Source organism: Oenanthe melanoleuca, chromosome 3 (assembly GCF_029582105.1).
Source record: "Oenanthe melanoleuca isolate GR-GAL-2019-014 chromosome 3, OMel1.0, whole genome shotgun sequence".
In the NCBI taxonomy this organism is placed as follows: Eukaryota; Metazoa; Chordata; class Aves; order Passeriformes; family Muscicapidae; genus Oenanthe; species Oenanthe melanoleuca.
Genome location: NC_079336.1, coordinates 52,833,322 through 52,861,001, shown reverse-complemented (window position 1 = coordinate 52,861,001; position 27,680 = coordinate 52,833,322). Strand labels below are relative to the sequence as shown.

The window sequence follows — 27,680 nt, the reverse complement described above, 5'->3', positions numbered from 1 at the left end:
TTTCAGTAAGGCAAATTTAAGTTGCTCCAATGGTGTTTAAATGGAGCAGAAATTTCTATTCTGATCTAATTGATGTATTTCTCTTCAGCACCAATCTTTTAATCTGCAACCCCAACTACTGGTGTTAGTTTTTAGAAAATGATATCATGACTCTGTCCATCTTTGCTTTCACTTGCCGTGTACAGTAGTCACACTATGAACAGAGCATAGATTCATAAACTCCACATTAGTAACAGTGGAAAAATGGGGAGACAATGGTCAGAAAAGGCCTCTCCACCATGTCCTCACATAGCAGACTACAGGGGTGGCTTCTGTGAGAAGCTGCCAGAAGCTTCTTCCATGTCCAGCAGAGGATGGACATGCCACTGGCCAAAGCTGGACCCATCAGAAATGGTGGGAACACCTCTGGGATAACAGATTTAAGAAGAAGAAGAAAAAAGACTTATTGTGCAGATGTAATTGTGGCCAGTGAATAGCAGAGTGAGAACATGCAAGAGGAACAACTATTCAGACCCCAAGGTCAGTGCAGAAGGAGGGGCAGGAGCTGCTCCAGATTCTGGAGCTGAGATTCCTTTGCAGTCTGTGGTGCAGCCCAAGGTGAGGCAGCTGAGCCCCTGCATCCCTTGGAGGATCACAGGGATGGGGAGATCTACCTGCAGCACATGGAGGATCACAGGGATGGGGAGATCCACCTGCAGCACATGGAGGAGCCCAGGCTGGAGCAGCTGGATGCCTGAGAAGAGGCTGAGAACCTGTGGGAAATGTAGAGTAGGCTCCTAGCAGGGAGCTGCAGACCCATGGAGAGAGGAAACCATGCTGGAGCAGGTTTCCTGGTAGGACTTGTCACCCTGTGGGGAGCCTACACTGGAGCAGGCTGTGCCTGCAAGACTGCATCCCAGGAGCAGTGACTCACCTTGGAGCAGTTTATGGCAACTGCTGCCCATGGGATGGACTCACACTGGAGAAGCTCATGGAGGACTGTCCCCATGACAGGGACCCCACCCTGGAGCAGGGGAAAGACTCCTCTCACTGAGTAGGGGGAGGCACAAGGTGTGATGAACTGACCACAATCACCTTTCCCCATCTTCCTGCACTGTTGTTAGCTCTCCTTACCATGCCTTAAGTTGCTAGGACTGACACTGTGTCTTTCTGTTTTGTGAAGGGCCAACCACAGTTTTGGTTTCTAGAAAATTGCTATGGTATAATTTTAATGCAGACTTTAAAATAACTATGTAATCTGGAAATAGCCCTTTTGTGTGACTTCCTGCATGTATTGATGGGTGATGAAGTCCTGCAAAAGAGTATACCAGGATCTAACTCTGGATGAGAAAACGTGGAAATAGTATTAATGTGATCGTTACTTAACTGCATTATTTTGTAAGTCCTCTTATGTTTGTATATTAACCCTGTAAATACAAATTTTTAGAGGGTTATGAGTGGTTTCTGAGTTCCTGAGAGTTGCTCTGGAGGCTGTCATGTCAAAATCATGAGCCTTGTTCTTCTTTTATCCCCTGCTTTCCCTTCAAACTGAAGGTGCCAGGGTGTGCAGGTCAGTGGCTCCTCTGGGAGCTCAGTATCTATTGAATGCCTGAGATCTTTCTCACATGTGTCCCTTTTGGCAGCCCCTCACAGAAGCCAGCATGTCATTTTCAGAAAACATGTTTCCTGGTGGTGCACTTCTGCATGTGCAAAGCAAGAAAGGGACATGCTGTCAATTCTTGTGTGTTCCGTCTTCAGGCAAAGCTGCATGCTCACTCACAGGCAGGAGGAGAAAAAGTGTAACTTTATTGAGCTGCATGATCAAGGGGAAGATTTTGCAGTTCTACAAAAGGATTAAAACCTCTTCCATTGTGGCCTCAAAGAAATTAACATTGCTGTGCAACAATGGTGATTCCATGAACAAACTGGAGTACCTTCGCTGACTTTATAATTTATACTATTCAAATTATAAGTTCCTCTTGAATAAATATAAACTCTTTATTGGCTACCTATTTTGGCCTTAGACCTGAAACATATTTGGTTGCACACTACTTTATTATGATACTGTTTTCTTAAGGAAGTAACCATGTTAGTGATTACTTGCCAATTAATTCTGCTTGCAGTGTGTCAGCTGTGCTGAGACTTTGGCCATCCTGAAGACCACCCCACTGCCAGTGGCTGTGCTGCTCAGGAGTGCAATGAGTGTACTGCCAGGATGCATAACCCAATGAAACAAGTTTTGGCTTGACCTGAGCTTTTTATTACACTGCTCCTCAGGGTTATAGTTTTTAACTATTGCTAAATGCATTATCTTAAATCTTCAGGCATACATCAGGCAGAAACAATGTTTTCTTGGTATTTCTTTGAGGTATACTTCTTCTGGATTTAGTCTAAATTACTGTAAGTCTTTAAAGTCTGAGACTCCTTATGAGTGGCAGAGATCCAGGTAATTAATTAGGAATAAGAACTTCAGAATGGGCTTGATGGCAGAGAGGACAAGTTCTAATGTTTTGGTTATTGTTTATAATGTTTTTTGATTCCTCTTTCTTAAATTTTTTAATTGTTGGGCAGAGTGACCTGCAGAAATTCTGAATTTTTGTGATTACAGTGTAATTATTAGTAACACTATATGGTGATAGAAGGATTTATGTCAATTTAGATATATAGCCTTCTCTCCAAGCTAAAAGCACAGCAACAGATAAATTTTACCTGAAAGTATATATTCTTTTCCAATAAAAAAATCTAAACCTCAAAACAGAGGTATGGTAATTACTTCTTAATGCTGTATACTAATAAAATCTAAATAAGAACTTTTGTTGAGCAATATGGTCACAGAATAAACAAGTCTTTTTTTTTTTTTTTTTTACACCCAGAACAGAAAATATCTGTGCTTTGAATAAGATTTTCCATTCATGTGGTAAGGACCTTTCCTCCTCAGTGATGTTGGAATTTTTGTTCTAAGTTTAAAAGAATACCCAAAACCAGTTAAGCCCAAATGCCAACAAGACAGATTAAATTAATCAATCAATCCATCAATCAATCAGAGAATATTGTTATTTCAAATCAAAATTATTTTTGGCATTTGAATATCACTTTGAGGAAAAAAAAACCCAACCCTCCACACATATTAAGTGCAAATCACACACACTTTAATGCCTAAAATTGCATGGTAGTTTCAGTCTGGAAAATTTCCATCCTCTAAGGAAACCTTAGCTAATCACATTATGAGATTAGGGTGCTGGAGATGGTTTCTGTTGCCTGGGTGTTTTTCTTGTCTACATCCCCTTTTTTATTTAAATACAAAAAATCAAGGGCTGTCACTAAATGCTCAGGTTATATTTTTCTCCAGCTGGCAGGTATGAAAAATGTCTACGAGAATAATTTGGGTTAATGTTTTTGCCTTGGACAATTCAAGTTAAGCATTAATGCTCCCTGTTGCACCTCAGATGTGATAATCCCTGATGACCATGGGGAACCCAGAAGCAGTGGCTTTGCCCTGCTTCCTGCAGTTAACTCACCAAAATAGACACCTTTCTAAGTGGCACAATATAAACTCAGAAGCATTGGGATAGAGAATGATTTAAAGGATTTGTTAGAGGTGATGGCTGAATTTTGGATCTGGATTGTACAGTGAGGAAAGCAGAGATGAGCACTAAGCTGTGTACGTGCAAATGATCTCAGGAAAGATCACAGCAGCTATTAGAGTCCCTGCTAGACCACAGCCAGCTGAGCACTGGAAGTGTCTCTTCCAGCTCTAACTCTGTGTGGCATTAATTTAATGCTTTCTGACAGGCAGGGTAGGGTGGGGGCATGGGGAGGGTGGTCCCTGCCTGACCCCAGAATGCCTTAACTCTGGGCTGAAAGTCAGCAGCAGACTCCTGTCCCAGATGTGACTCTGGTGCAGCCAGGCTCTCCTGGAGATGGCTGTTTGTTGTCAGTGTTAAAATCCTGGTCTGCCCTGGAGCCGTGGGCTTCAGCATCTACCCAGCTCAGGGCGTGTTTGCAGCTCTCGTTTTAGCTCAGCACACTCTGGGGCTTGTGCAAGCAGCAGTGTTAGGCAGCAAATGTCTGGTGGTTTTCTTTCAGAATATAGGAAAATGAAACCATATTACTGAGAGGTTTTTTTTCTGGAATACATAGATTTTTTTTTTTTCTGAAAAAGACCCAGCTTTATAAAACCAAATATTTTAAGTATTTGCTTTCCTGAAGAAAATTTGAAAACCCTAAAAGTGATGTTTTTGATAAATATTTGATCATTTCACAATTGCATTTTGAAAAAACTCCGAAAAAATCTTGATGAATTTTAATGAGAGGAAATCATGTTACCCTGTGAAAAAGTTTTCTATGTCAGATAGTTTTTTAATATATGTGCTTGATACACCTTTTCAGAAGAAGTACAAAGATCAGAGTGATCAGTAAGAACGTAGTAGTTCTTCCTGATGAGGAGTTCAGAAAGCAGAGACCCTATAACTTGGTGTTCTGTAAAAATTTTCAAGTGAACTCACACAGGACTCAGTTTCACAGCCATTGCTTTTTGATCTGAGTTAGAGACATGGCAAGTTCATATAAATGAACTAATCAACCACAGACTAGAAACCCTCCTAGATATAGCAGTGCTAGTATAAAAATCAAATTTTTACTCTTCATTTTGAGACTAAAGAAATAAATTTTCTTCCCTGTGTCACCACTGTCTACCTACATGAGGTGTTGTGTAAGGTTGCAGCCTTTTATAGAATAATTTATATTGTAATATACCCTACCATCATGTCTTTAAAATGTAAGATTCATTTGGATCTACCTGTTTGAGCCAGAAAAAATAAAATAATTATTTTCTTTGACACTTTAATGCAGAAATATTGTTGCAAGGAGATCAGAAACCTGTTGCTATTTCCATATATAAAAATAAAGTTAGTTTTTTGTTTTCTGACATTTAATGGGCCATATTTTCTAAATAGGGACACTATGGTGAGACTGTGAATGTATCTGGATAACTTTTATCATCTGCACCAGCAGGCATAAAGAACAAACCATGTTTAATACCATCAAAGAAATCAGAACAAATAAAAAGGTAGAAAACCAGGAATGAGCAAGAAAGATTTCCAGGTTTTTGGAGATCTTTTTTAACTTAGGAAATCTAACTACTTGGACTACTTGAGATGTTTGCATTTTCCTCCTGCTTAATACACACTTTAGTATCTTGACCCTGCTTATCATCAGCTTGAGATGCAAGGTACTGTTATGTTAAAATTTTGGCTTCTTTTATGAGTGGGAAAAAAAACCCCAAAACATATGACAATGTTCAGATTGTGCAATAGATAAAGTGATAGTAAGAAACAGAGAGGAGATGATGATGAGTAAGCCAGCTCTGGCAGATAGAAACATTTTCTTTGTTCATGTGATGTCAGCCTGTTGCCTAAAATAGGGCTTCTGTTAAAGTGAGAGATGAACAGCACATATGCCATCTGGTTTAACATTATGATGACCAGAAAATTTTTCATTTTATATTTTTTTTGAAAGTCAGCATTTTCACAAGTCCTAAAAGATTCAGTACCATGAAGGGAGCTCTGTAAATCCTCTCAGCCTGCCTGATGAGTACAAACCAAGCACCATGACCATAACCCATACTTCTGATTGAAGAAGGCAATGCCTTCACTTACATATGAATGTGATGTATTTAAAATACCTCTTTCCTTGGGAGCCCTGATTTGAAATTCTGAGGGTTTTTCTTACAGCTATTATTTTTTACCTCTGTTAGTGGGAGTCAGGTCCATGTATTTCAGTGTGCTCAGTTTGAAAGACTTTTTGGCCAAGCTTTCAAGAAGGATGGAGAGGAAGAAGCATAAGGCAAATAATCATGAATAATAAACCATGATCTTCTTCCTGCAGGTTTCATGAAAAACAGGAGAGGCTGTGCCTTGTTGCATGCACTTATGTTTTGCAATCCCAAACACTTTGGGCATTTTGATGTAGAGTGGATGTAGGGCTTTTGTTCTGCATGCCTCTGGCAGTTAGGAAATGTCAAGCAGAAAATGCACTTTGCCTGCAGGGGAAGAAGTCACCGAGGTGCCCAGTGGTGCAGTAACTCTGCAGGCTTGTTCACAGCACAGCAAAGAGATGAGCCCTGACAGCTGGGTCTTCCTTGCATGCCAGCAACAGTGAAAATTCCACAGATGAGCCTCAAGAATGAAGTGAAGAGGGGAAGATAGGTAGTCATATGCATATTCCTTTCTAGTCTCCTTTCAGGTTCTTTACTTCTTTGGCTAACAAGAGGTTGGTAGGAAGTGGTGAGGACAGAGGAAGGAAATACATTTCAAAGTCACAGGTTTCTTCATAATTAATGAAAATGAAAGGCAGATTCCCACTTTCACTACAACCCATCTAAATTACTCCATTATTGCTTATCTGGCTCAAAGTGTCATTTCAGAGTCCCCTTGTAGTAAGAGACCAGAGCAAGCAAGGCTGTGTGTAAATAAGAATCCAAATAAAAATTTACTGTTCACTTTAATCTGCAGAGTTTAATGATTATTATGTACCATGCCTGTTTTTACCACCTATTTTTGGGGTTTATTTCACTCTTTTGCCTTAATGTGCCACTTCAAATTATTTTCTTTCCATAAGTATCCTAAAAGTTGCACAAATTAACAGAATGGTCTTGGCAACTCTCCAGAGCTGGTCCTCTATTATTGTGACTGGAGATCAGAAGTAGAGCTCTGAAAATTGTGTTATCTTTCATTGAGGTACAAGTACTCTGGTTTACAGGCCACCCTGATCTAGATACTTAATTATAGATACCTGCTTTAGCAACTGATTTTACACTTAGGACTACTTATGTGCACTTCTAAATGCATTAATGATTTCCTGAGTTTGACCCCTTATTTGAGAAACTCAGTTGTTCCTCATCATTACTTGTAAGACTGGCAAGAAAAGATTTTGTTTATTTGAGGAAAAAGAGAATGAGGTTTGGGAATTTCTTTTTGGCTTGGAGCAAAGTAATCTGTACAGATGTTCTTTGTGGAAAGTAAGGGAGGAAGTGTGAGTCAGCTTAAATAACCAATTTATTCTATAAGCTGAAATGAGCAATAGCTGAGTAAATAGGGCAGCACTCACCTGGGATGTAGAAGGGCACATTTAAACCCCTGCTCCAGCTAAACACTACAGTAGAGTGTGGAATTGTATTTTTAAATTTTCTTTTCTGCCAGAGTTACTCTTGTGAGTAAATACAGTTAGTTATTCTTCAGATCAGAGAAGTGTCTAAAGGCTCAGGTCCTCTTCTTTCTCTTGTTTCATTTAGAAATAATGCTGTGAGCCTTAGGGAGCTAGCCATTAAAATATTTCCTTACATTTTGGAATAATGCAGGATTAATGAGATTTATTTTCTGGTTAGAATTTTGACCACTCTGATATATTCTTTCATTCTTATTTATATGCTGTTTAAAAGGGGAAGGAGAAATTTCTCTTTAACCTAGTTGTAGTAAAAACGTGTGAAAAGCATAACTTCATTGCTGCTCTTCATTTTTATTTCTGCACCTGAAAAATGTGTGTTTTCCTACAAGGTGCATTGGAAGATGTGTAAGGATTTGTTCTAATTTTTGTTTTTCTTTTCTTCACTTAAGAAAGCTGAACAAAACTGCTTTTTGAAGTGCTGTAATTGTTTAGGTAACTGACACTGAAAACCAAAGACAGGATGTGAGTTTCTAATTTTGGTGGTGTCCCATTGTCTTGAGGGGAAGCTGATTTTGAAGTAGTGGTTGTAAGCACAGCAGGTGCTGGGATCTTGCAGCAGGAGGCAGAAATATCACATGTTGGGACAAAAGTTCTCTTTTTTCTTGGTAGATATAGGGATAATGTTCCCATAACCATTTCCTTGACTAACATACACAGTATGCAGAGCTTCAAAATTCTTGTATGCATGTACACATTCTGGTATTTATTGTATAAGCTGCCATGTTATGACTGTGTTTGGTCTCTGCAGTACTTGGATAAATATACAGGTGTATGATGGAGCAGAGGGAAGAAGCAACATCAAACTGAAATGGGTTTCTGAATCTTTGTCTTTCAGTCTGATACGTTGGGGAATACATTCTTATTCCATGGAAAACCTGACTCATCTACTTCAAAAATACCTTTTGCTTCTATAGTGCAGTAATTTACAATGATGGCAATGCTAACTGAAACTGGGATTACTGAGAACTGTACAGATGGTCTCTTATGGAGTATTTCAGTCTTGCCTCCGGAATAAAACTTTGGTGCATCTGAATCAATTGGCATCCTTCCACTGATTTCTAAGTGCAGTGAAGTGGGCTGTGCTCTTCTTGGGTGGACATGCAGGTACCCAGCAGCATCTGAACTCCCCAAGAGCCCAACTTCAATGTACTTTGGAGATTCATGCCAGCAAGAGTGGCCTTAATGCACACAGGCTCTGGCTGCTTCCTCCTGCCCTTCCTCTTTTGTAATTGATCTAGAAGTCTGAACAAAATGCAGAGAGAAGTTGTGCTGTCAATATTTTAATAATGTAATAAACTGCTCCTGCTTACCCTGCTCTTGTCCTCCAGTAGCACATGAATATGCTTGCAAAATGAAATGGATGCAAATTTAGGATGCATATATATTCTTTTCCTGGTTAAAGTAACCTTCTCTTTCCTAATACTGAAAGGCAATACTGCATGGCACCCTACATCTTAAGATCTACATTGTCAAAGCTTTACTTTTTTTGTGAAAATATTAATCTTTATCTTATTGAACTTGAAGTTAGATATGCTAGAATAGCATTAAATCTTTGAAAGCAAAAGCAAGGGAAAAACACCTTTCATTTTAATAGTGTCTTCTGTATGCTGACATTTTGTGGAACATGATTGTTCTGTAATGCAAAATAACTCTTTTCAAGAGTATTCATATTTGCCCCAGGGACATAATCTCTGACAGAGATGATTTAACATCACCCATCCAAACAGAGAGTGAACACTTACATGGAAATTAAATAATTTTAGCTTACATGGAAGTTCTGTGGTCTAACTATACTGGGGGCACCGTAGCACCACTGAGAGCCCTCCAGCTCATCACTGCCACAAACAGGCTGGAGCACCCAACCTCTCAAGAATGACTTCATGGTAGAAAAGTTATTACAACTGAGTGGATTAAAAAAATAATAATTGTAATTTCTTGTAGCTGTCAAAAAATTTTGAAAGTCTCTTTTGAGTTGCTGATGAATGTGGGGTATACCTCCAGGCTCACCCTAGATATACAGCATTTGAATTAATACAGTTATATTACTGTATATTTTTACAGTTATTTTAAATAGTACAAGAGAGGCAGAAACAGGGATGAAAACCTCTGAATAGTTCAGACACCAAGCTGGTTCAGCAGAACACACTTTCAGCTGGTTTGTATCCCCCCTTCTGCTGGAATGTGGCTAAACAAGATTGGGCAGGAAGAAAGAAAAATGACAGTGCAAGGCTAGGATGGGAGAAGAGAGAACAAGCAAGATTGTAGCAGAGGTTTTGTCCAGATACAGAATGTTTTTCCTGCCCCTAATTGATGCACTTGGGCAAAATGAAAATTTTGGGAACTTCATTCCTTGACTTTGGAGAGTGCTGGGGTTACATCTCAAGTTAAGTACAATCTAACATTGAGTCTCCTCTTTTGAAATAAAAGTACCATAGAATTTTTATCCTGTCTTCATACCTGCATTGAAATAGTCACACTGAGATATGTTTTCTTTTTTTTCCTTCACCACTGATAGGTTGAGCCATTGATCCAGAAAGGCCACGAGAACCTGGTGCACCATATCCTGCTCTACCAGTGCAGCAGCAATTTGAATGACAGTGTTCTGGACTATGGGCATGAGTGTTACCACCCCAACATGCCAGACTCTTTTCTTACATGTGAGACAGTCATTTTTGCTTGGGCCATTGGAGGAGAGGTAGGATGAATGTCTGTCTAGCATGGTTCATCAATGGGACTTTGTGAGGGTGTGTATCATCATGAAATGTCTTCCTAGTATATTAGTGATTACTTAATCTGTCTGTTTAAAAGGGTACAGGATCACAATCCCTAAATGCCTCACCAGTAAGTCCTCAACCTCCTCTTGGCCTTTCAAGTATGTAAAGCAGTGGTCATCCTGAGTGACAGCCCAAAAGCAATGAAAATATTAGAGAGGGAGCTGATGCCTTAGGGGAGAAAGATAGCTTTTGAGCATGGAAATCTGTCATTGTATCAGCTTGTCCCATCTGATGTGGAAATACAGTGCCTCCAGCAATGACCAGTGTCTGCTACCTGTGGATAACGACAGAAAGAAAAGCAGCATCTCTAGGTGACTCCATAAAAGACACAGAGGCACAACTCTCCAAATGAAGTTACACATAAATTTGATTTTATATTATAATTATATATAAATAAATTTACCTCATCAGAACCTGATTTCACTGTTGCCCCATTCAGGCATATCATTCTGAAGTTTCCTACCTGCCCAAAGAAACATCATTTCTGTGCAGGAGAGATCCTGTGCTGGTGCAGAGCCAGCATAAGAACCACTTTGCTAATGGCAGTGGGGCTAATCTACAGAAAATACAGGCTGTGATGCCCAGTTTACCCCAGACTATGTTTGCAGCTTATTTCATGTTAATTTAGGCTGCAGTTAATGCTTTCAGCTGACATAACACAGCATGACTGCCAAAAGAATCCCAGCTCTTTATGCCCTTGATTCACTGTGTGCCCACCCAAATGATGGTTTGGGCACAGAGAGGGACTGGGGTGATGATACTTTCTGGAACCTTCTTTTGGCAGCCTGCAGTCCAAAACCATCTGCAAGTGCTGCAGTGTGAAGAAGCAAGGGTTGTTAAATGGGCCCATCAAAATAAGTTTAATCCACTACAAGCATTATCCCTGGTGCATGCTTTGTGCATTTTTGCCACCAGCTATGCTCTGACCTAGTATTTGTACTTTCAACTGTCTTAATCTAAGTGAAATTAAGAATTCATATAAATAAGTTATTCTTTGACAAGCCCCATGGAGGTTTTTGCAAGGATGATCCTGTTGTTAAAGACCTGTAGAGAGGCATCTGACAGATCTGGGTTACATTTGGGTTTGCCCAAGTACCCATTTCACTAACTTTAGCTTACCCTTATGTAGAATGAAATTGATAATAATTTTTACTATATACTAAAATTAATTCATTAATGTCCATCAAGCACCAGAAAGTTGGATTATCAAATTTCACATTTCAGAAAGTTAGAATGTCAAATTGCATATTAAAATATTAACTATGTACTATAAAATAATGCACATTAATTCCAATTAAACTAAATTTGGTAAATTGGTTCACTTAGGAGATACTGCTATTTTGGTTTGAATGGGGAGTGAACTTTTGAAGTAAATCTCCCAGTTATCCCCACTTACAAAGCTTTGTTTATCATCATGAGTGGTTTGAGAATTTGCACAAGCCTCTCTGGTATGAGGTTACAATAAACATGCAGGGGTGAACCCAGCACCTTTGGCAACAGAGAGGGTTCAGTGCATGGAACTCACCAGAGTTAGTCCAGAGGAGCATCCTTCCAGGGCAGTGGGTCCAGCACAAGCTGTTTCACCTTGCAGAGATACTTCTTGCACTATTGGCTTGCTAGTGGAAACTTAGCCATAAAAATCACCTTTATTGTTCAAATAATTTTATTTGGAATACAGTCACTTGTGCACAAAAAAGTTAATTGTATGCAACCTCAGTATTCCCTGGAAACTACTCCTTTTAGAAACTGGGAACATTTTAGATGTTGATTCACTTCTTCATAAGGGTTTTATTGTCAGACTAAGTGCTTGATGGTGCAATGTTTGTAAGTTTAAAATGGAATTTTCCTTTTCTGCTCAAAAAATAAATACAGAATAAATAATCATAAGATCACAGGATAGTGCAAGTTGGAAAGGACCTCAGGAAGTCTCTAATCCAGCCTCCTACTCAAAGCAGGGTCAGAGGTGAGATTAGACTAGTTTGCCCAGAGCCTTGTCCTCTGGGAAGCATGGGATCTACTATTTTATATTCACATAGTTATTAATTTTATTGAGTATATGATAGGTATACTTATCACAATGCCATGTTCAGAAAGCTGTAAAAGAAGTTAAATTTGTAAATTTTATCATTAATATGATCATATCATTGCAAGAAGGAGTCAGTGTACTTACAAAGAGAAATTAACTCTTAACTATGGCAAAAAACACTTCAACTCTGCATTCCCTTCTGTGTGTATTGATTTCCAGGGCTTCACCTACCCTCCTCATGTTGGGTTATCCATTGGCACAGCAGCTGACCCTCTGTTTGTCCTTATGGAGGTGCACTATGACAATCCATCTTTCACAGAAGGTTTGTAGCCTCACAAGCATTAAAACTTGGCAGACTGGAAAATGTACTGCACACAACTGCTCATACCTGCACTGCATGGCAAACAGAGCTAATAAAAAGCTGAGGGTTGTGTTTTTCTGATCAATAGCTCTTGGTTCACAGTGTTTTTCCCACTGCCCTTGAATTATTTTTTTTTGGTAATATTTTTTTAGATAAACATCTACCTGAACTGTTGGCAGTTTCTGAAGTAGAAGTACAGACTCAGGTTTCTAGACCATTCACTGGGTAAAATCAGTTTATCTTAAAAGATAAGCTTTTAATTTATAATGGTGATTTAAAATTGTTCTTCCTGAATTTAATTTATATTTAAAAGAAGTAAAAGGAAGAAACCAAGGATCCCAGGAAAATCAGGGGAACTTTGAAGATGCCTTAGGGACAGATACTTTTTTGTTTTGAAGCAGAAGTTTATTAACCTACTGTACCTGAGAATATTGTGGTGGTTGTTACATATTAACTTAGTAAAATCCAATGCAGGATAATATACTGGCCTTTCTTTACACCCCTATGTTAAAATAAAATTTGCCATGTGGGCTATGGTTTTCTGCCTTACTGTCGTTTCCCATCTTCAACTTTTAAATTAATTATCCTAATTTTTTAAAAAAATTTAGTGACAGACTCTGCTTTTAGCATGTGGGATACAATAAACTTCATTTGCATCCTTGATATTGTATACTTTTTCATCAACTGTTGTATGAAAGCCCAAGAAGTCACACACTGAGAAAATGTGTGATTTGGTTGTGTGCCTAAATCCATAATTTATTTTTAATTGACTGTGCTGTATGATAGTGTTGGTTTATCTGAAGTAACACATATGAATATATGAAAAACTGGAAATCAGTAATGTTTTGTTTCTTTTTAAGCAATAGGAACAATTTTGCCTGGCTGGGACAGTCCCAAAAGAGCTGGGAAAATTCAGACAGCATAGGCAGAGCAGGGTGTTTGTAATCCAGGTCATGCTTCACCTCCTCCCTGGGAAAACACACAGTGAGATTGTGCCAGGAGTGCAAGAGAGGAGACCTGGTGCTCCATCTGCTTCAGGCTGAGTTCTCCTGACACAACAGCAAACATGCCACTGGGTCACCTTCCTTTGTGTGTTTTGGCACCTGCATTTGCCCAGTTTGAGGTGAAAGGCTGCACTGTTTGCCTCACAGTGTGACCTGGGGTAATGCTTTCCTAAGTGACTCAGATTGGTGGTGACTTTTGGCTCCCAGTTAGGAGGACTTGAAACATTTTTTAGTTTAACACGAATGGGTTTTACTGTTTCTGGTTTTGTAGTCCTTAACATCCACTTCTCATTTGAAAGGTGACCTCTTTTGAGACTGTTTATCAGAAACTCTGACACAGCAGAGTTATGTCATACATAAGAGTGTTTCACATTTAGACATTAACAATGTCTAACAATTTCTGAAGCAGAAATACCACAAAGAAAAAATTCAAGTTGATGTGGTTGTTCAAATATCTCCAAGGAGGGAGTGAGTATGGGTTCCCAAATGCTAAAGCTGGGATGTTGTAGGACACAATATATCACCTTAAATGTGATTCATACATTGCAGGAGGCCTCATGGCTGATTTCCATTCTTAATTGCCCATGGACAGTTCATGTCCTTTCTTCCTTAATAATTATATGCACTACTTTTAGGTATTTTAGTGGGTAACAGTCCCTGCTCTGTCCCTCTGCCATTTCCTTATCTTAAAATAGACTGCTGATATCATACTGATGTAAAAATTGGCTTCAGGCATTGCTATGTCTCTTTTGTTTTTCAGAAGACTAATATAGGTCACTAGGGAGCATCTTACCTTCTCTGAGATATTTGATATGTTTTCTGCATTTTTCATTTTCAAAATTGAAATTAATTACTATCCAAAAATACAAAGAAATGAAGAGATGAACTAAGAGAATATAGTTCCTGTACAACAAATTAATCCTTTGTTTGTGTATATCTTGACTAATAAAAATAACTAATAGAAGACAAGTATTCTAAGCACTTAGATGATAAAGGCAGCATAAATTAGTATTAGATGCACTGACAAACACACATGGCTAAATATATGTGGGTCAACAAAATAGCTTTGTATTATTTTGACTCTTAAAACCACAGCCTTCAAACTGCAGGGCTTTGGTTCTTTAAACTAATTTTTGAAATCAAGATAAGTCTTTGAGTCAGTCCAACATTAAAGTACTCTGCAATTCTCTTGTCTACCTCACTAGAGGTATTGTGTTGTCTACAAGTCTGGGATTTAATAAGGAAATTTTCATGTTTAATTAATGCTCTCTTAATTGGAGAGATTGTAAAAGGGATGTATTTTTCATCTCAGGCTGTAATGTAACAGGCAATCCAAAGGGAAAATATAATTAATGGTAGGACCCAAGATGAAGAAACAGAGAAAATTCTCAACTAGAAGACAACATGTGGCATGAAAATTTTAAAGAGAAAAACCACATATGGTTTCACTAACTTCCATGTTATAGAGGTGGATTCCTTGATTTTCCTGTAGAAAACTTACGGCGTAGCATGAAAATCATGAAGCAATTCGGTGTGGTGTTTTTTTCTTCTTTAAAAAACTGATTTTTAGCCATGGCTAACTGTGTTCTTTTGTTGCAGGCTTGATAGATAACTCTGGTTTGAGGCTAATTTATACTCCAGTTTTAAGGAAATACGATGCTGGGGTTATTGAAGCCGGTCTTTGGGTCAGCCTCTTCCACAATATCCCACCAGGCATGCCTGAATTTGTGTCAGAGGGGCACTGCACACTGGAATGTCTGGAAGAGGTATGTCCCTTGCCTGAATCCACTGGTTTTCATTCGTGGAAATAATTGGAAGAGTCACTTGAACTTGTTGGGAAGATTGATAGTTACAGTTAAAAGACGTGAGCAAAGGTATCTGGTGGAACATGTCCTCCAAAATGTTGTCTTTTCGAACTGGGTACTTGGCATGCTCTCTGCTCAGGCTGCTTTACTTATTTGAGTAATAATGGATGATATAGAGCTTGCAATGTTTTAATTTTGTGTTCAATATGTAAGCATATGCTGCTTTCCATGGCAAAGCTGTTAATAACTCAGAAGAGCTAGCCCAGCAAGAAAAAAGTTGAGACTAATTCAGACCTGGGCATGGGCAAAAGGCTTCTGTTGAGAGGTATTCTTACACCAACCACAGAAACTGAAGACTTGAACAGGTTTAATACTTATTAAGTAATGGTGACATTAAGACAACTTAAATATCTTTGCAGGTAATGGAAGCATTGCCTAAAATCTATGGTGACTCTATAATGGGAGATTCTTATATAGTTTGTCATCTATAGAAAAAAGTTGAACTAATATTATGGTTTAAATGAAGGCCAAATTACAAAATTTAGAATTGTTCTTGGTGGTGTTAAATGTTGTGTATTGTCCTGGCATTTTTTCTGCCCTAAAACTCTTGAGTAATCCATTATCATGAGGTTTCTGACCCTAGGGCTGTTCTTGAAAGGTATTGTGATTACAGAGTATTTCTACTTTGAGCTCTGAACAGGAATTAAAGTTGAGCATACTTAATGCTCAGTTTAGATGAGTAGATGTCAGCTAGAATGGGGGTGATGCCAGATTTGTGTCAATTTGGAAAAGTTAATTTGCAAATTTTTTTGACCTGGAAAAAAGTTTTAGGTGTAAACTTACAGTATTTCATACCAGTTCACTTAAAGATGGAAAGCAGAGGATGTTACAACTACAACCTCTCAATTTAAAGTGCATCTCGTGGCATCATTCATAACTGCATAGAAATCCCTTTCCACAACAAACATCCACATCCATTAGTATCAGCCATTAGCACCAAAATAATGTGCAGGTTTTAGTATGATTCCCTTGAAAGTCTTAAAACTATTGAGAATTACTTGCAGTCCAGTTGACTTTAATTTTAAAAAATGTGTGTATTAGGAGTAGAAACATGTTTTTGTTATAATAAATAATAGCCTTTTTTGTACATAAACCCTGAATTTCACTTAGAGTTTTGGGTTTGCTCCAGACTGCATTTTTCCTTAAACTGAGTGAATTCAAAATGCATTAACAAATGCATTTTCACTCTGTTTGTAGATGGCATTACACTGCATTACTTTGGGTTTGGGAAGAGTGATGGTGTTGTTTTCTCTTGGCCAGGCTCTAGGTGCTGAGAGACCTGCTGGGATTCAAGTGTTTGCAGTTCTTCTCCACGCTCACCTTGCTGGCAGAGCCATCAGGATGCGCCACTTCCACAACGGCGAGGAGCAGGAGCTGCTTGCTTATGACGACGAGTTTGACTTCAACTTCCAGGAGTTTCAGTACCTGAAAGAGGAAAGGACCATCTTGCCAGTACGACACTTAATTCTTCTCCTTTAAGAGATGAAGTGCCTTACATTTTCTCACCTTTAGGATTAAATTTGCTACAGAATTTCTAAGCGTAGCATCATAGAATTCTTGGATGTTCTGTTAATTTTCCCACTTATCACAGAGTCACTAATGCATTAACTTTCTGTGTCTCTGAGTCACAGAACCGGCTTGTTCCACCAAATTGAGCTATTCTTGGCATATGTTTGATATCCATAATAACTTGATTTGAACTTTACTATCACAAATGTCTGAGCAAAGAAGATTAGAAAATCCCTTGTGTGCCCGGCTGTACCATCTTCATGCATTTAGAAAGATAAATAATGGAAATTCCTCCCTGTGGCTTTACAGAGCTGTGGGTCCAAGTAAAATATCTTCAGTACTTGCACACATCCAGCCTTAAAAACATGTCTAAAAATCAGACAAGTCTTCTGTTTGTTTCACACTTTTTCTTGTTGGGAGCAAAACTCCATGCTCATGTTCCACATGATGTTTCACTAGTAAACAAAACCCTTTGAAAGAAGAAATCATGTAACTCTCTCTACTGGATTCCTGAAAATAATGCAGCATAATTTGTAGAAATATTCCAGCTACAATTATATTATAAAGCAGTACCTATGCATAGGTGTTGCACAAAAAAGTCTGTATTTTTTGTGGGTCACTCATTTAAAAATAATTTACTCTTCTTTTTTTCCACCCAGCACCTTTTTTAAGTTTTGGCATGATGACAGAAATTTTAGTGCTGCAAAGTCTGGCCAGCAGAGCAGCTTGTCCTAGTGCATGTGAACAAACATACTATTAAATTGCCAGATGCAAAATGTCAAAAAATTGAATTTGTTTACGATTGGAACCACTAAGGGAGATGGACCTGAAGAGACCATTGAAATGACAGAACTAGTATGGTCAGGAGCCCCATGGTTTATACTTCAGGGGCTTCTCTTCAAGCCTCTGTCTTAGGTCTCTTCTCCCACTCTGAAACTTTGATATTTGTACTTTAAAGACAAAAAAGCAAAAATGCTTACTTTATAATTTAATTTCTACAGCAAAGCCTGGATGTTCAAGTGCAGAATTTACTCTTTGAAGTCAAATTGCTTGTAGTCTAGGGGCTTCAAAGACAAACTGGTGTTACCTCCTTCAGGAAAGAAGGCTGAAGGTTTTAGGAAGAGGGCTGGCAGAAGATGACAGGTTTGCAGAAAAGCCTGTAATATTTTTAGGAAAAAACATGCAATTATAGCAAAAGGCCTCTTAAAATTCATGAACATAATGGAATAGACAACAGAAAAACTATAAAGGGTATTTGATAGTAACAGCAGCTTGACAAAAAAGCCAGCTCAAGTAGAAGATGGAATTCTTTCTCTGAAGAGAACCATTTTTTATGCCTTTTATTGATTTTGATTTATGCAAAACTACAAGTGCAGCTTTACATACATCATCTGTGTAATTCAGAGAATAGTTTAATCAATTAATAGCGTGATTTTGCTTGTAGGATCTTGTTATTCTCTCTTTCTATAAGCTCTCCTAAGAATGTATCTTTCTTTCAGCTTGTGGAGTCGAGGTTATTTTTTATTTCACATAGTAGCACTTTCTTCTCCATTTGGAAGCAGCAGATCAAGTCTCACAGAAGGACCAATTTTAGTGAATGTTATCCAGTCTGTAAGATAGGAGAGCCAGAGACCTCACTGGCAGGAGCAGAGTATTCCCACTGGAGCAGTGATACTGTGCCAGCTCACGCTACTTGAGAAACCTCTGTCTCCATGTGGCTGACAGGAGGCTGACACACCTTCTTCCAGCAGTCTGGAGCACAGATTGTGCTAGCCTTGATCTAGAGAAACAGCCTGTAGGAAAGGAGAAATTCTCAGCCTTTGAAGGGTGTTCTTTTTTTTTTTAGGGAAGTGTAATTGTTGATAAGGGAAGACGATGATACAAAAAAATCCATTTGATTATCTTGGTGATTTTTAGATTTGTACTTGATTAGGTACAGGAGGGGAAAGTATTACCAAACAGTAGATCAGCTTGTCAAGACACCAAAAAGTTATTTGTATGTGCTTGAGAAGGTAAGTATTCAGTCTTTCCCATACATATCTGTCAATGTAGTGAAGTCTTTGCCTGCCACTCCTCTACTCCCAGGCTTGGCAGAGATAGAGTTGTTTTTGTGATGTGGAAAGCCTTCTTTTCCTCATTTGCCAGATATTTCTATTGAAGTTGGCAGTGTAAATTAGCCTGGGTAAAGCAGCACTGGATGAGTTTTGGAGCAAGAATCATTTGCATACATATATAATTTTCCAGAAAACTGGATGATAACTGGGTACCTTCATTGCTATTTTAAAAGAAATCCAGACAACAGTCTTAATAAGGCTCTGTTTAAACACATGGGGGATCCCTGAGGATCTGGGATAATATGAATGCTAAGTGCCAAGGCCTTAACATATGGCAATTACCTAATCCTTCACTCTTTCAAAAAGTCATATCCACTGCTCCAATATTTATTTCTTAAATGCTTGCTGTCATCTGTGGTTACCTGAAGCTGATGTTGATAAACTTCAGAACTGTGAACTTCCTAAATTTCACATTTCAGGGGGATAATTTAGTCACAGAATGCCACTACAACACTGTGGACCGAATTCGCATGACATGGGTAAGCAATATTTTGGTGGATCAAAATAAGTACACAGATAATATTGGAGACTAAAACCTTTTACATAGAACACTATTTTAAAAAGTGAATTTATTTGCTAATGCATGTGTGCACATAATTATTGATTGTCTTTCCTTTCATAGATTCTTAGGTTTTAAAGTCATCTGAACTACTGTGATTTAGTCTGATTTCTTTCATAAGGCATTCATATGACTAGTTTATAAAAATAAGCAGGTCAGCTCATAAAAAATCCTTAGAAGTCAAAATTTTCTAGCATAAGGAGTGCTTTCCTCACAACACATATTAATATACAAATTCTGCATACTCTAATGAATTATTTTTATGAACTTGTTACACATTTTTCCCTGAAGATATAATTGCCAGTTCTTATGTATTGATTTTTAGAAAAACTTTGCCCAGGATGTTTCTCAGTTCTCTAGTTTTGTGCCTGACATAGAATCCAGGCAGAACGAAGGTCCTTTGGGCTGGGAAGAGGAGTTGAGAAGCCACCCCTCCCTTGGGAGGGTGTCCAGCTGTGGTTTGGCACAGGCAGTGCACAGTCTCCCAGAAGCAGACTGACAGGTTAACAGAGGCCAGGCACTGGCCATGCCATGCAGTCACTGGGTTTTGGAGGTGAAGTACATTTGGTTGCTTGGACATGATCTGGACTGTGCCAGTTGGCTGGGAAGACACAGAGTGATGCCAAAGCCACCGTGTCTATGGGAGGGATAGAGCTGCCTGTGCCAGGATCTGATTGCACCTCCTGGGGAGCAGCTGGATCCAGAGCTCTGGGAAGTGAGACCTGAGCATGTTGGTTTGGCAGGGAAGAACTGTTCCTGGCATCCAGAGAGCAAAGGGATACTTCTCCCTGAATAATGGCTTGCATGTAGGCACATGTAGTAGTTATATAAAGAAAAGCAAAAGAGCAAGAATGAGGGCTTTTGAGATTTTGTCCTGTTTTCCTGTGTGGTGACCACACTAACTCTTGGCTCCGGTGTTTTGTTTTCTCCGTTCCTATTCCTGTGGTTCTGTGAGACTTGTGGAGCTGTTCCCACCCAGGACTCAGGAACATGCAGTTTCTAATCTTGTTCATGTTTACCAAGATTAATTTTAAGTTAGTTGTTTGCCCCATGGTTCTCAATGGAAGACTGTTTAAGAGTCTGTTTCTTATGTTAGCTAAAGTGTTATTCTAATTACTGATTTTATAATGCATGCTCGTTTTCCCTTGAGTCAACATTATACTTATCTTCCTTCTTGCTCTTATGTACTTACAACCTGAGTTCATATAGATTCATATTCCATCCCAGCCTCCATTTCACTAGGCAAAGCTCACTTAATTTTTTATTAAACAGATTAATTCTCCTAAAAGATTTTTTTCTTCATCTGTTTTACTTTCTGAAACATGGTAAATCTAGTACCTCAGGGGCAATTGGAAGCAAACCTGATATTTTAGATAGTACACCTCAAAATAATATGAGCCTTATTTTATTCACAGTTTTTCTTTCTGATATCTTTTAACTTAGAAGCTATTGCTTGAGCTTCCAAAGTATTTTGTAATTAATTATGTAATTATTAATTATTAATTATTAATTATGTAATCACCTATCATGCTACTTGGTAACTTCATGTACAAGATAAACTTGCCAAATTGGGACGTCTGATTCCATTAGCATATAAATAGTAATCAGTGATTTAATCAGTGGGATTCCAGTGCTACTCTGATGAAAGAAAAATCCCATTTTCAGGGTGGTCTGAGCACCAGGAATGAAATGTGCCTGTCATATCTGCTCTACTACCCGAGAATCAACCTCACCCGGTGTGCAAGTATTCCAGATATAATGGAACAGCTCCAGTTCATTGGTGTTAAGGAAATCTATAGACCAGTCAGGTATGTAAAATGTTTATGAATATATGCAGAACCTCTGCTTCTGTCTGTGAGATTCTTGGATCATTTTTATACAGCTTTCCTTTCTTTCTGTTAGCAAGAAAATAAACATGGTCACTCATGCCCCTTTTTTTGGTCCATATACTGTGCTGCTATTTCTCCTGTCAAATTATTTCACATCTTTTTTTCCTTCTAAAAGAAAAGAAATTTGCTTTTTTAAGGAAATAATACTGTTCACATTGTTTTGTTTGTTTTGGTTTTTTTTTTTAACCACACACATCTGTAAAAAGGTTATATATCAATATATTAAATCTATCAATTAATTAAAATATGTCAGTGTTTCATATAAAGAGAAATAAATTTGAAAGGAGTTTTTGAGCATGGTTGTTGATTTTCTCTGGGTAGATTTGTTGACAGGAATTCTGAGAACAAAAATGTGTTCCTTATAGTACTTTAAATTGAAGCATCTCAACAGCAGATTGTAAACAGTGAGAAAAGTCAAGCAGAAAGTTCCCAAATGAATGAAATGCAGAAAAATAATCAAACTATAAAAAGCTGAATGCACATTTCATGGTGAAAGGTGGATTACATTTGTTTTGTTAGTTGCACTAAACTGAGGTAATTATAAGATTTTAAAATCAAATGGATAGACTAATAGTGTATCATCAAAAAATTTAAAAGTTGTCTTTCCTTATACAGTTTATTTTAACAAACCATATAAAGCTATTATTTCAAAATAATTTTACATACAGGCTTAGTGGTCTGTATTCTGAAACTTATATTCAAGGAAGAAAAGTTTGAAGGAAGTTACAGCACAATCAATGTCTACATAATTGTCCACACTATTTCCATTTACAACCTCTTTTAATACAGGCAGAACAGAGTTTCTAAATTAGTCCTCTCTAAAAGCGTCTTTCTGAGCTTAGAAAGAAAATATTCCAACAAATGTATGCTCTCTTGAGTGTTCATTCATGATAACTGTACTTAAGGAAAAAATGCACATTTGGCCTGGGGAAATAAAGATGTTCTGAATAGAGTAAGTATGCAGACTGTCTGCCACAAATGGAATAGTAATTAGAAGAGGAGATTATTAATGCCTCTAGTATTTATGACCTAATCCACAATTCTTGTTTCATTAAACTCTGTCAGCCTGAGGGTATGTGACCTGATCTTCATCTCTCTTGTGTCAGTCTAACACTAGAATTGCTTCACTGACTCTTCCAAAGTCTCTTTTGACTTACTAGGGGTAGGATCAAGGCATTGTGCCTCACTTTAAAACATGTTTTCCTCTCTCTGGTGGCAAAGACAATGGTTTAAATCATGAGGAGCAGGGATGAAAGTGATTGAGCCACAGTAGTTGCCCAAGTACCAAAACACTTGGTTAAAATTACAGCCCCTATGCCTAAATGTTGAGTGGAGCAGAACTCTGGCATAGGCAATTTCCCCAAAGCTAGTGGGAGGCAGCCTACTGCAAGATAACACAGATCTGTCTAAAGTGTCCTGGAAAGATAGCTCATGCTCCAAGCACAGTATTAATTAGGTTACTTGAAAAAGTTTTAGATACTTTTGTTCTTCCGCTAGCTGTATTGACTTTGTGCTTGTAAAAGTTTGATCCCTTCACCATGTTGTTTCCATTCAGCAAAGCCAAACAAGGAGAAAGCAGAAACAATGAAAAAGGTTTGGGGTTTTTTTGTTTTTGTTTTATTTTTCTTTGTGACTTTTTTTTTTAGTTTTCTTCACTAAATGAAAGACATGAAATCTCATTCTTTCCCTTTCCATGTTTTCGGCTGGTGGGAAATGAGATTGTCCCCATTTGTTCACAGGAAGGATTCCCACAGTTGGGCAGATACATCTTTCAGAGCAGTGCAGCAGGTCTCTAAGTTACTTCTGGCCAAAAGAGCCCTTGCAGCTAGCTTGTAGGAATATGCCAAGAGGAATGTCCACAACTCCAGTTATTATCTGCTGCCAACCTGTGCGTAACAGAACAACTCCTGTGCTAGGCTCATTTTGACCTGAGCATGGCAGAACCATCTAGAAGCAGCTTTCTAATGGCAAAGATTCCTTGGCAAACTGGCCTGCCAAACCTAGGAGAGGGTGTGGCTTTCTTTTGTTTCTGTTATTTTGAGAAGTTACAGCAGAAGATCTGCTTTGTATTGCTTGTGTGTTCAGTTTGTAGATCAGAGAAGAGCAACGTGACTCTTGAAGTCCTTAATTTCTAAAAGCATCTAGCAGCAAGTACTAACCTGCTGACAGCCTTTCATAAGTCTGTCAAAATCAATGAAACTGCATCAATTTTCAGTAGAAGAGAACTTAGTTGAGAATCTGAGCTAGGCATAGTATGCATAGTAGTAGTACGTTTATTTTTCTGACTGTATTCTCCAAAAGTTTTCCTCGTTCATTTCAGCTTGATAGTTTTTACTTATTTTTTAAAATCTAATTGTTTATTTTTTTCTTTAGGACTTGGCCTTTCATTATCAAGAGTCCTAAGCAATATAAAAACCTGTCCTTTATGGATGCAATGAACAAATTCAAATGGTCCAGATCAGAGGGTCTCTCCTATAATCAACTTGTGCTTAAACTACCTGTGAACGTGAGATGTTCAAAAACAGATAATGCAGAATGGTCGGTAAGTCTGTGTGTTGTAAAAGGGGCAAGGATGCCATGGAACAGATTTGATTTACTGTGTTTCAATCTATGTGAATAAATATCTGATTATATGTCTTCAGGATGTTTACACAGCTGTATTTCATTTGCATACAATAACAAACAATGAGAATGCTTTACCAGCGCTTTCACCTAACTTGAGTTCTACAAGCATTTAAAACTAATAGAAAAGTTGAACCTTTAATCAGCACTTGGGATCAGCAACAGGAGGATGGAGTCTTTCAGTAGGTCTTGAACAGAGCAGAGAGCAGCCACGTGTGTCCAGATTAAGTGACCAGCAGGGAAGCTGTTCTGCCTTGGCTGCCCCTATGGTCAGGGACTTATGCTAGGGTCTTGCAACAGATGATTCAAAATCCCTGAATCAGGTCTCCACTCTGAGACACCTTCTAGGGGAAGCTTATTGACTCCATAATGAAGCCTCAAGAATCTACCTTCTTAACTTGGGCTTCCAGACACACTGAAATTGTATGAATACTTTTCCAATAAGTCTTGTTTTTTAATGGTGCTGGAATTGTGTATAGTACTGGGACAGAAAAATAAAGCTGGCTAGTCTGTTCCCTTTGTGCAACTTAGTAAGATTTTATATTCCATGGTTTTACTTTCCCTATTGTCTTGATGAAAAAACTTGTAAGATAAAAATATAATTCCCCAATAAATTGTTATTTATTCTAGATACCTGTTGGTATTTTACCAGAGTATTGCTGAGAAAAGTTGTCATCTTTAATGTTGGTATGTGTTTATAAAGAATGGGTAGTGCATGTCATATCATCCCTGAAAGGGATGCTTAAAAATATGTATTTGTCTTTAAACTCCTTTACAGACTCTTAATTCAAGACTCTTACTTTTTTAAGATTTTCTGCTCAGAATGACAGGCAGTCTCATTGTACTGGCTTATTTCCAATTGTGATTTCAGTCCAGTGCAGCAGAGCAGCTGTGAGATACTCCTGATGAAGAACTTCCTAGGAAAGGGCTTCTGCCTCTTCCTCCTCCCCCAGGAAAATAGCCCATGCTTCCTCATAGTGTCACACAGTCCTTTCAGGTGGTGAAGAAATTGCCCCTCCTGCAGCAGCATTCTTGGGTTTTTCAAACATAGGTCAGACTGTTCTGCCCATTGGAATTCCTGCCAAAGGAATACTGTGTGCTATACGTAATTGAAGAGGTTCTTGTTTTTTTTCAGTATTATTTGTCTCATTGTAGACCTCTTGTCAGAAGCAGTTGTAGACAGACAGTACATGTGACTGTTCACCAGTTTTGGCTAAACTTCTTGACCTTTACAGTTGCTGTCTAGTAGCAGTTGCATAGACACCCGTACACTGATTATTTGTCAGAGGACAAGTTAAGGTGATGAAAAGCACAGAAATTTTATCAAGAGAGGATAGGCTGCCGTTTTTTTAATGGGATACTTTCTGGAATATGCTGTTCCTCTTTATCTTACAGGATGAAGGAACAATACTTACAGCTTAAAGAATGTAGTCAAAGAATGAGCTCACTGGAACTGGGAATTCTTAGCTCTTCCTTAATCATAGTTTCCTTTTTCAAATGACATGGGCATATTCTTCAAAGCTAAGATTAGGACTTTTTCCATTCCCTTCCCTTATTAGTGATATTACACTTGAATGACCACCCTCATCAAAATTAGGAACAGATTTAACCTGAATGGCCAAACAATCCCTGAATTGTTACAAGACAAAAAATTGAAGCAGAAGAATTGAGTTGAAAATACCTTCATCTTTCTATAGAGTTGTCCCCTATTTCACTTTTAGTTTTGTGCTGGGTTTGCTCGGATTAAGGCAATAGTCAGTTGGGGTTTCTTTCTACAGTACAGGATAATGGCAACATAGATGAAATCCCCAAAGCAAGCATATGCTGTACAGGTGGGCATTCAAACTTTCAAAAATGTGCCCAGGAGCATACTTTCTGAAGAGCTTATTTTCTTTAACATGTAGGGAGTAAATTTAGGAAAAGCAAGCTGAGCAGTGTACACAAATGTCTCTAATTTCATGTCAAAACCGTAGCAAACATGTAGTTACATAAAATACCAGAGTTCTATGGGAAGAGTGAAAAATGGTCAGTATATAGCAATATGACATGGTTGTGTGTAACCTTGCTTGAGCAGGGACATGGGACCAGATAACCTCCAGGGATCCCTTCCAACCACAACCATTCTGTGGTTCCGTGGAACAACATGTACACAGTTTTAGCTGTTTTGTACGTGCAGGTGTGAGCCCTGCACACAGAAATTAATGTATTCAAATATCATCCTCTATCCCCATAGCAGAGTGGCACTGCCAACTTTCATTTTTATTTGACAGAAAGATGAAAAAAACAACCAAACCTGCCAGACAACCCCACAAAGCAAAATAAGGTTATTCAAATCAACCAACCAAAGTCTAGCCATGCTTTACTGGAGAGGATGCCAGTGTGTACTGCTGCTCTCGAGCTGGGAATGTTGGATATGTACACTGGCTGATCATTTGGCATGCAGTATCCTCATATTTTTACTGAGCTTGATGTTTCTACAGTGGGAGTCACAGCCCAAGCACTGAACTATCAATAGATTATCAGGCAAGCTGCCAATTATCTTGAGAGCAAAAAGAGTTTTATGATCTTATGCGACAAAACGCTGATAATTTTTTGTTATTTTAATTTCAGATCCAAGGCATGACAGCTTTACCTCCTGAAATAGAGCGACCATACAAGACAGAGCCAGTAATATGCAGTTCATCTTCCTGTTTAAATTGCTGTTCATTCCTTATCCTGTTGTGTATTGTGTACATCACAGCCAGTACCATAGGAAACACTGCACCCTTTGTATAATAATTTTTATTCATCTGTGTTCTGTATGCCATGCAAGTTCTGATGTGTTTGCACTGTTGCTATTGTAGATTTATTTTTTTACTTATTAATAAACTAAATTTGCCCAATCAAAACAAAATGTGTACATCCTCTGGAAACTGTGGGGTTTTTGGTTTTCAATGTAAAATATGTATGAAACACAGTAGGTGCACTGACACATTGCATATTGAAATCTTCTCCTGTACGGTTTTCTTATACTTTGTCCTGCCTCTTTCACGTGGTGCTGATGCCTTAAGTTGTAGCTTTCATATTTTCCAGATTCTGTACTGCATTAGTATGTAACTCTGAACTTCATATAAAGTGTTAGCAAGTTCTCTTCACAGTTTAGTTGGACAAAACAATCCTTTTTCAGCCTGAGAGCCAAGCACACCGTTGCAGCTTTGGGCCCAGAAAGCATCAACAGTGAATTGAGGAGAGCAAACTGTGAGGTTGGGACTTCATAACCTGGAGCTGTAACTGGACAATTAACCCCAATATGTAAAGGGACCAGAACTTTAAAAAGTGTGAAAACTCATGACACATCATGCATCTTGGGTGTAGCCACAGCCAGGCTCTTGTACTGCCCCAGGTGTATCCTTTGAAGACCTTTTAATAAATACCTACTTTATTCCTTTAACACTGTCTAGCCTCTGTTCAAGGTAGCCTCTCAAGGCATCGGTGCTTTCAAAGTCATCTATGTATATGGGAAAAATTAATAAACTAAAAGCAACTTAGTTAACCACATTCAGCCTGGTCTGTGTTGTATCATTTTACCTTGGTTCTAGATATCTGCAGGTATGGACAGGTCTTGCAAACATGTATTTGGGCATGTCTGGCTGATGTGTGCCATAAAGCTATGGGAAGGATTCATTCAGTGGGGACACTTCTGGGAGCACCACACTGCAAAACCATCTCAGCTCCTCAGACATGGGAGCTGTGGGTGTTAAAGGGATGAAAACAC

The 27,680-nt window shown here is 38.4% G+C and overlaps 1 protein-coding gene across 1 annotated transcript in view; it reads left to right on the top strand.

Moving 5' to 3' along the window:
- MOXD1 (monooxygenase DBH like 1) overlaps positions 1-27,462 on the top strand; it is a 48,244-nt gene extending 20,782 nt beyond the window's left edge. Inside the window, exons 5-12 of the mRNA XM_056487471.1 lie at positions 9,719-9,898; positions 12,223-12,325; positions 14,968-15,134; positions 16,494-16,685; positions 19,276-19,335; positions 21,081-21,223; positions 23,678-23,846; positions 26,537-27,462. Of these exons, the coding sequence (XP_056343446.1) occupies positions 9,719-9,898; positions 12,223-12,325; positions 14,968-15,134; positions 16,494-16,685; positions 19,276-19,335; positions 21,081-21,223; positions 23,678-23,846; positions 26,537-26,701 (1,179 nt within the window). The 3' untranslated portion in view covers positions 26,702-27,462. The remainder of the gene's footprint in view (positions 1-9,718; positions 9,899-12,222; positions 12,326-14,967; positions 15,135-16,493; positions 16,686-19,275; positions 19,336-21,080; positions 21,224-23,677; positions 23,847-26,536) is intronic.
- The last annotated feature ends 218 nt before the right edge of the window (positions 27,463-27,680 follow it).